Raw genomic sequence first — 10,181 nt, 5'->3', positions numbered from 1 at the left:
CTTTAAAGTAAAAATAAAGTCTTTGAAAAATCTTATTTTTTTAACTTTTTAATGTATGCTTTGTGATGTCCCCATCCCCCTTCTGAGTGTGCTGCTTTGATCTCTGTCCCCAGAAGTCAAGATTTATTTTCCATTGTCATTAGGTTGAAAGAGGAAGAAGACTTACCACTTAAACCACTGGAGAACCATTATCAAATTCTTAAGATAAATAGGATATTCAAAGTTGTCCTTGGCTTTGAAATCTAAACACACATTCCACTGCTTCATTCCAGACCTTGTCAGAGGTAAGATTTGATTTTTACAAATTCTTCTTAAACCTACCTCATTTTTCTGTAATTTTGTGAAACTTCTCACTTCTTTTCTTCTATTTTTACTATTTATTTCACTTCTTTTAAAACCAGGTAATGCCCAGACTTTATAAATGAACTCGCAGGGAATATCGACCATTGGCACAGTTAACATATTTTAATTTATATTTTTCGTTTAATTCATTTTCCACTCCCAGTGGTTTTAACTTTCATAATCATAAACCCAACCTTTAAATGCTCCACATATGCTCACATTAAACCACTATGAGTATGCGTTTAAAAAGTTCTTAAAAGATACCGATTTCAAGTGATTAAGAAAAAATACCTGTAACAAGATTTTTCTATCACAGAGGGCAACACCCCCATTATGAAAATTTGAATTACGGGCATTTCAAAATCTGAATGGACTAGGAATCTCGTTCTACACCCAAGAATTATTTGTGTGTAAATTTGTGTGTTGCTTTTTAAAAGCAACATAAATAGCGACTGTCAGTAAATTCTGTCAGGGCCTGGATTTTTACTCCAAAACTGAAGGCCACCAAATGCTGTGCAAAATGAAGTGGAAAATCTGTTTCACTTCTATTTCCTATAGCCAGACGGCAAATAACGTTCCCTTCACTTTCATTTGCTTTCCTTTGATGAATTCACTTAAAATGTTTAACTTTTTTTTTTAAGGGCTGCTTTTAATTTCAGAGGCCAAAATTGGCACACACTTACAAAAGGAGGTCACCAACACAGTCAAATAGGGACTGACTCCGCTGTGACGTCTCCGGACCTCCTCATCCCTGTGGCCGGGAAAATAAATCGACCAAGTTCTCAAAACGCTAAGGGACAAACTGTTCAAGAGGCCCGCGCTACCAACTCAACTTTCCTCCTGGAATTCCCGGGAACCTGCTTAGGGGGTTCAGGCAGGTTTTGGCACTCGGGGAGTGCCTCCAGGACCCCTCCCTCCTCGGTTCCGAATAGACTAAAAATTAAATAATAAAATCAGCGGCCTCAAGTAACTTTTCAAATGAACCTGCAGCGTCTTCTCCGTCGCTGAGAACCTCTGTTACCGGCGCCGAGGCAAACCCCTGGGACCCGCAAGGTTGGCACCAACCCCGGTAAGCGCCAAGTCCCGCCAGCAGCAGGCTGACCCGGAAGTGCTCGACGGCCAAAGCGGAGGTGGGGGCGCGGCCAAACCAGCGCACGCGCGCGCGCTCCCCGCGGAACTCCGGCGGCGCGCCCGAGCCGCCGCGGCCAGCGCCAACATGGCCGAGACCAGCGAAGAGGTGGCGGTGCTGGTGCAGCGGGTGGTGAAGGACATCACCAACGCCTTCAGGAGGAACCCGCACATGTGAGTCGCAAGCCTCAGCCGCCTCCGGGGGTCTTCGGGGGTGGGCGAGGGCCGGCCCGAGTCTCGCTCCGACCTCGGGCGGCGGGCTGACCGCAGGTCCTGGCCCTCGCGCCCTTCTCCGGCGGAGGCAGAGAGAGGTCGGGGCGGACCGTTGTCTGCTGCCGCAGGGCTGGCTTTCCGCTACTGGGACACGCTTGCGGGCGAGTAGCTGGAAGTGACCTCGGAAATTCAAATGGGAACGACTTCGTTTCGCTCTCCCTCCCTACCCTTTCCAAGGAGTTCACGAAACTCCAAAGACTAACTCCGTAGGTCCCTATCCGACATCTGCTTAAGGTCTATGGGCACGCACAACACCGTGAGTCTGTATGCTCTGGAAACTCAACTCTTGAAGATGGCAAGAAGGGGTTACACGATCCTCTTAAGGGACCAAAACCCTTCAGTTTACTATCAAAAGGTAGTTTGAGGTTTTGACTTTTCTTCACTCATTACACGATTGTAAAGTGACTCAGATAAGATACTTGTGTTTTGAAGGTGAAAAGCGTTCTCGGCAGAAGTTTCTGTGGGCACATTGTGGGGTCTGGGGTAAAGCATGTGAAAACTCGACACTTTCTAGCATAAGTTGATTCATAGTTACAGGGAGCATATAAACTTTTATCCCAACACTGCTGCCCTCTTCAACAGAACACTATGGGACTGACACATGTAATCTTACTTTCCCCTTTACTCTGGGAAGATACCATAAGAATCTGTATTTTGACAGACACTTCTGCTTTTATGTAACTAGTGAAAAAGAAGAGAGAGAGAGATAGAGAGAGAGAGAAACAGAGAGATCTACATCATAGAAAGGGAGGAAGGAAGAAGAAAGAATGTAACTCCTTTCCCATTACTCCTCCCCAAAGGAAAGAAACATGGAATCCAGTTTTGCATTATTTTCACTTTATCTAATTGTTTTTGGAGTTTATTTTTAATATTTTCTTCTTTGGATTGAAACACATGAATAATTTTCTTATGCATTCTAACCCCTTTAGCTTTTCTGCCTGAAAGAGTGGCCAGACCTACATTTTAAAGTGTTTTCTTCCTCCAAGGTGATGATTATAAAAGAAGCCCTCATATTTCTTGCTCCCTTGTGGTACACAATTGGAGATCTGCTACTGTGCCTCATTAAAAACCAAAACACTGCTGATCTCAGAACACACCTGCCGCCTTTGACAGCATCCACTTCCCTTCCCTTATGACTGCTTGCCTTTTTCAAAATGAGAGTGTTTGGAATGATTTCCTGGCAGTATCCCTAGTGGTTGCTGGGCCTTCTAAAGAATGCTTTGATGCTTTGTGTATCAGTTCTTTTTTGAGAATGGGAGCCTTAGTGCAAATAAGAGACATCCTCAAAAAAAGTTGAACAAATGAAAGGCCTATTTTTTCATCTTTGGTGTTATTTTTCTAAAAGAAATTACAGCAGAGGTTAGCAGTCTAATAAAAATGTGGTAATCATCTTAAGAAAGAGCGTCATTATTTCATATTTGAAGAAACTAAGATTGAATGTTCATTGGCTTGGCAGGTTGACACGGTGCAGTTTGGAACATGTCCCAGTTTTGGATGACACTTATCAGAACTCTTAAAGGACTTTAATGGCACTCCTTTGATCTTTATTTTTACTGTGAAATCACATTAATCAATTTTCTTTTAATTTATAATTATTAATAAGCATTTGGATCATTCAGGATGTAAGTTTGAGATTAAGCTGGGCATTGAAATAATTTTAAGTGATTTGTTATATAGGTCTGAAACATTTAAATGACTTAACTATTATTTAGTATTAGTCATCAGCTGTATTTTAGTATATATCCCATATTGTAAAACTATCTTCATTAATATTACTGTGCATCTTTTAAAATGTCTTATAATTTGGGCTTTTCAAAATTGCCCATACATCTTCTAATCTAGTGCTTTTACTCCCAAAATAGTGTTTTTTTAAATTAAAAGGGGAAAAAGGCAGTATCTTTAAATTAAATGGCTAACTTTACTGTATCTAATTACACTTTCAGTGAGATAAGTTTTTTATTTTTAATTTTTTCCTCTTTTTTCCAAACACAAGTGATTTTATTAGCTAGCATCTATTCTATTAAATATGTACATTGACTTTATGTATGTAGAAATATCTAGCCAGAAGCAGTTGAAGATACATACAGTGAATGAGATGTGTTTTGTTACTGTTCAATGTGAGTAGATACCCCTCTTAGCCTTAGCTTCATCTTGAGCTTGTGAGACTGATGAGAAATGAGGAAAATCACAGTGGGTACTTACTTGCCACTAGATAAATGTTAGACTTAACATGAATCTCTTTGTTCTTCATCAAAAATATACTGGCCAAATGAGAAGCACCTTATAACTTGGTAATAAAATACAAGTGTTATTTATATGGTGTGCTGTTAGAATTGTCTTAGACAAGTCTAAGAACAGGCATTAACTTAATGTATAGACCCTATGCTAATGTGGAAGACAACTGTTTAAAATATAATTAGGGTCATGTTAAAGTTCTTTTATCCAGCAACTTATTTTTTATTAATCTACTAAGTACTTATTGGACTCTCAGTGTTTATGAGGTATTATAGGTATGATCCTCATACGTATATGGGACCTACCCACTGCCTGGGAAGCATATTTCCCTGAGCCAACTCTTCTTTATCCCACATGTCTCAACTGAAATGCTATTTCCTCAGAAAGGACTTCACTGTATGATGCTCAGAAATTTCTATGGTGATGTTCAATATGGTAGCCACTAGCCCAGAGTAGTTATTGAACACTTGAAATGTACCTAATGCAAATAAGAGCCAGAAACGGTAAAAAGGGTACTTTGAATGAAGAATAATAATAATAACAGGGAGGCCTAATTTAGATTACGAAGTCAGGGTAGTTGTTTCTGAGGAAATCGCATTTCAGTTGAGACATGAGGGATAAAGAAGAGTTGGCTCAGGGAAGTACGCTTCCTAGGCAGTGGGTAGGCCCCAGTGAAAGCTTTTGACTAAGGATATAATAAAAGGCAGTTTTAGATTATCTGAAAATTGCACTGAAAGAATAGGAAGCTGTGGAGTCTACTGAGCTTCTTGTACTTGATTTTTTAACAATAGCATAGTATAGTTGTAAAGATTTCGGTTTAGAGGTTGACAGTCCTAGATTTGCATCTTGGCTTGTCACTGTCTTGGTGTACTTAGAGAATACTTTTTGTTCATTCAGTCTAGGGTTAAAATTCCTTCTCTGAAAGATTGTTGTGCAGAATAAATGAAATAATGTATGTAAAATCTAACAGTGAGCATGGCATATAGTAAACAATGGACAGTAGTGATTTGTGTAGCCTTTTTCTAAATAAGGTCTAATATTTCATTGATACACGAAATTGGTAGTCATTAGAATTAAAGAGGAAGCTTGTGTGGTTTCTGGCATATCTGATCACCGGTATAATTTTAATCATCAATATGTAAGAAGGGTCAGTTCAGTTAGATATTTTACTAATTTTTGTCATTCTAGAAAGAATTCCAATTAGGGGAGCAGCAAAACCAAAATAACAACTATTAAATTTTAAAGATTTTTAGCATTTCCTGAATCCTTGGTCTATTTTCTGTTCAGTTACCCCACAGTATAGCATTCAGTCTTAGTATTTGGGGACCATCTCTCCATCCTAAAAGAGAATCTGGTTAATACTACTTTTATAAATAATAAGTGTCTCTTTCCTAATTGTTGATGTATCTGAAAAGTACAGGTGAGAGAAACTCTAAATATTGAGGCGCAAAGTCAATATCAGTACTATACGAATCTTGAACTTCATTGGGAAGCCAGTGGATCCCCATTGTGAACTGAGACACTCAAAGAGATGTATCATGCTGTGTATGATCTTAATTAAAGGCACATGTTGCTGTGCCTTTGAAGTGTCTCATGAAGGTAACCTAAAAAGTGAGCATGATTAATCAGAATTTGCTCACTGTCCCAAACCTTCATTTCTTTACCTATCCTGTGACTTTCTTGGTAGTAGAAGCATCTACTTGAGTACTTTCTTAAATACCAGGAATATAAATGGCCAGAAACCTAACAATGTAAAAGAATGAAATTTAATGATGGTGGAAAAGGTCAAAACTTATTCTTACAAAACTAATAAGGAAATAATTGGAGATGTACTTGATATTTATAACATATTCATTGTAACCATTAAAAATATCCAAATTAATTATATAGGAAAATGTTTAATGTGAGTCACTAAGTTGGTTTTTTTTTTTTTTTTTTGGTTAGATATTATAAAAGAGTATGTCCAAAATGATCACACTTTTGTAAAATACTTAGAAAATAGGATGTAATCCCAAACAGTATAATGGGTGATAAATGGTTTTTTAAGTTTTTTCCCTGAATTTTCCAACTTTTTAAAGTATGAAATTAGAATTTAAATTGACAGAAATCTAGAAGGAATTGATCTGACTCCCATTTTGCTCTTCACTCTAATGTCAAGGGGTTTGGGCTAAGTATTAGGAGGCCTAGATTCTTAACTTAGCTGCTGGTAATATGACCTGAGGTAATCCCCTTAAACCTCATTGGACCTCAGTTTCCTCATCTGATAAAATGAGAGACTGGAAGAATGAGGTCCCTTCCAATTTTAAAATGATTCTGAAATCCTATTCTAAATTGTCTGGAAAAAAGTGGACTATGACCTAAGGGACTAGGCACAGAAGTCTGAAGTCAAATGCACTGTTTTGTGGAAGCTTACTGACCTACCTGTCTTTATGAAGTACATGTTATATTTTTTAGGAAGCAGCAAAACACTGTATCAAAGAGGCACATAACTTGACAAAGGCTACTGCCTCAGCTTTTCGTTATCTGTCAACCAAGGAATTTTACTGGCTTATCTCAGGCTTTTAAATGAACTGATAATGATATGCTTCATCTTTGCCTAGTACTTTTGAGCTTACCACATTCTTCACGTTGCATTATTTGTTTTCCTTAACAGGCAGGGGAAGTATTATTCTTTGTTTCAGAGGATACAGATTGCTGGTGACTTGAAACTTGACGTTGACTGTGAGTGGTAGAATGGAGAGTGACTAGAACTCTGGACTTTGTGTCAAGTGCTTTTGTCCCTGCGTCCCACTTACCTCTCTTTTCATGTATGTATGTGTGTGTTTTCTATAGAGCTTTACATTTTCTGTTACGACTGTTTGTATTCTCCTTACTTGAAAATATCATAAAATTTGAAAGTTGGTTCAGATCCAGCTCTTTTCCCTTACTAGAGATATAATTCCTTACTGGAATTCCCTTACTGGCGATTCCAACATTCTACAGATGAGGAAACTGAGGTCTGTAGAGGCCAAAATGACAGGAGATGTTTATATGTACATATATATACATATATCTGTATATCTGCATATTCATCCAGGACTTGGACCCATGCCGTTTTCAACATACGGCATAGTAGAAAATCAGAGGTAAAGAAGTAATAACCTTTGAAAACTATTTATTTGAATATTATTATGGAAGTGCAAGGATAATCAGCCTTTCAGTAAGCAGTTATTGAATACCTGGTGTATTCATGGCATTCTTCTTTTTTAAAAGCATTTCTTTTTTTTTTTTTTTTTTGTAGAGACAGAGTCTCATTGTACCACCCTCGGTAGAGTGCCGTGGCATCACACAGCTCACAGCAACCTCCAGCTCTTGGGCTTACGTGATTCTCTTGCCTCAGCCTCCCGAGCAGCTGGGACTACAGGCGCCCGCCACAACGCCCGGCTATTTTTTGTTGCAGTTTGGCCGGGGCTGGGTTTGAACCCACCACCCTCGGCATATGGGGCCGGCGCCCTACTCACTGAGCCACAGGCGCCGCCCTAAAAGCATTTCTTAAAAGAACAGTAGCCAACCAAAGCAGTATTTTTTTTAATTGTGCAGATGGCTCTTTCCTGTAATTTAGGTACCAAATTATTAGTTGGACATTTTAATTCTAGTTTAACTAGTGAACAAAACAGGTTTAAGCCTCCTCTACATCACCAAAACAGTCCATACCCCATAGCCAAGATTCTTTTATTCTTGTTACTATAACATTTATATTGTTGACTCTTGCAATCCGTTCAAGTGTTGTAAGTGGTTATTAGATCTCAGAGAACAGAATATCCTGAAATAATAATTGAGTGTTTTTTTAAAAAACTAAATTTATTTTTTAAATGTTCTTTAGATAGTAAAATATGAACACCAGAAAATTCCAGAGATTCTGTTAATAATTAGTCATGTATAGATAGATGCATATAGTTTTTCTAATAGTGAATTAGATTTCAGGTCAATATCACGAACTAAAAATACAAAACAATATTTTGAAATACTAGGCTTTGACCTCAGGTGTTCTCCAGCATTGTCCCCATTTGTCCTTCAGAACTTTATTACTGGAATGTTAAAATGATAACATTTTAGTATAGATATTGACGCAACTCCCCGTAAATCTGTTTAGTTCTTTGAGTCTAAGACTATTTTGTTTTATTCATCTTTGTATTTTTAGAACCTAACAAAGTACCCAGTGCATTGTAGCTACTCAGCTAATATATGACAGTATTGACACGGTATTAATATATTGAAACACCATGAAGTGAGCTGACCCAATTGTCAACCCAAAGAAGACTTAGGTCCCAAATCTATGTGAGAGTTAAAATAGTTACAATAGCTTGAAAGAATTGTTAGTAATTTGCAACCCCTGGGGTACCCTTGTTTTTCGATATATCCCTAATTCACTAATAAAGTGATCAGTAAAAAGTAGATTATCTCTGAGCTATTCAGTTTAGAGTTTCCAGGAGAGAGTTTATTTTAGATTCACAATTCTACCAATTTGTGATGGTGGCCTAATAAGAAACAGGTATTTTTTTGTAACTTTTAATTGAACAAGTTTCCCCTTTGTTTGCATGTCAAACTGCTGTCTTCTTGGCAAGGGAATCCCAGTGACATAATAGATAAAGTCACACACAAACTCTGAAAACTTTATTCTTTATTTTGTTTTCTGAAGACTTGTTTTAAAAAATGTATATTGACACTTTAAAAGTCTTATTTCATCTACTCTTATTAAAAGATTTCTTGTTATTCATTAAACAGGACATTCTGTTTGGAAAAGGATGCTTCATGTATGCAATAATTATAACTTCTTTTATAGTTGAAAGGCATGTGTAGATTTTGCAAAAACATTTTTATGTTTGCTAATTCATTTCATATGTAAGTCTGATGCCCTACAGATTGTTTATTAAATCTCTGCCATTATATAAATTTTTAGCTTAAATGGATATGGATTGAGGGATATAGATGCTACCACAGATGAAAATTACCAATTCTGAAAATGTATTTTGTGTTTTTTAACATTGATTAGGGTGGCTTTTTAAATTTAATAATGTTTGAAAAAGAAAAAAATAGCCCAAGATTTCACTGACTGAAGTACAGTTAATTTGTTTCTGCTTCACATACATTTATTAGCAGACAAGCATAAACACATTTGTTGACATTTCATAAAAATAGAAATAATGCATACAAGTGATTAGACAATTTAAAGTCTATAAAAATAAAATTCTTCCTTTCTATTGCTAAAAGTTTCTTATCATCCCTCAAAAAATTGTTACTGCATCTATATATCTTGTAAAGAAATTGTACAGAAGCTTTTTGCTATACACTGTGTTCAGTGATTTGCTTTTTTCCTCATTTAATGTACTAGTGACCTTCCATATCAGCATATGCAGAACTACCTCGGTATTTTGCTCAATCACATGGATCAGCCAGGTTTATTTTACAGGATTATTTCTAGTTTTGTTGTAATATGGCAGTAAACATCTAATTCATATATTTTGGCATAGGATCCTTTCCAAGCCCTTGAATTGCTGGATCAAAGTGCATTTAAAATTTTGAAAGATACTTTTCCATTCAAAGATTAAGACCAGTTTTTACTCCCATCAACAGAGAGCACAACATACTGGTTTTCCCATGCTTTTGCCAGTGTTAACAAACTAGTTTTTTTCTTTTTTCTTAATTTTTACAATTCTAGTAAGTAAACAAATTTTTTTTATTTTTATTTTTTTTTTTGTGGTTTTTGGCCGGGGCTGGGTTTGAACCTGCCACCTCCGGCATATGGGACTGGTGCCCTACTCCTTGAGCCACAGGCGCCACCCATAAACAGATATTTTAAGGAAAGGAAATGTGTGAGTTTTTAAAAAATGTTCTGTGGGATTAGAAAATTTTTGAAAAGGCAAGGAATAGAATATTATTGGAAAGGCAAGTATTCTTACTTTAATTCTTTTTTTGTTTGTTTGTTTTACATATTAAGAGATGAAATTGGGCTGATCCCATGTCCTGAAGCTAGATATAACCGGAGTCCCATAGTCCTGATTGAAAACAAACTTGGTGTGGAGAGCTGGTGTGTCAAGTTCCTTTTACCATACGTCCACAACAAGCTCCTTTTGTATAGAATGAGAAAACAATGGCTGAACAGAGATGGTAAGTATGAACAATATCTAATTACTTTGGATTTTAGAAGCAATGTGGGATACAGT

The 10,181-nt window shown here is 37.0% G+C and overlaps 1 protein-coding gene across 4 annotated transcripts in view; it reads left to right on the top strand.

Moving 5' to 3' along the window:
* Positions 1–1,494: 1,494 nt before the first annotated feature.
* The window catches only part of PTAR1 (protein prenyltransferase alpha subunit repeat containing 1), a 73,981-nt gene continuing 65,294 nt past the window's right edge, over positions 1,495–10,181 (top strand). For 2 of the 4 annotated variants that reach the window (XM_053574745.1, XM_053574756.1), the window contains exons 1-2: positions 1,522–1,644; positions 9,956–10,125. In XM_053574745.1, coding sequence (XP_053430720.1) covers positions 1,559–1,644; positions 9,956–10,125 — 256 coding nt within the window. In that variant the 5' untranslated portion in view covers positions 1,522–1,558. Of the gene's footprint in view, positions 1,645–6,648; positions 6,786–9,955; positions 10,126–10,181 lie in introns of those variants that run through there. The other 2 variants (XM_053574737.1, XM_053574754.1) reach the window with 2 other exon arrangements.

The sequence above is a fragment of the Nycticebus coucang genome, chromosome 2, assembly GCF_027406575.1.
Source record: "Nycticebus coucang isolate mNycCou1 chromosome 2, mNycCou1.pri, whole genome shotgun sequence".
NCBI classification, from domain to species: Eukaryota; Metazoa; Chordata; class Mammalia; order Primates; family Lorisidae; genus Nycticebus; species Nycticebus coucang.
The sequence above is the reverse complement of the archived record's forward strand: the minus strand, read 5'-3'. Positions and strand labels throughout refer to the sequence as shown.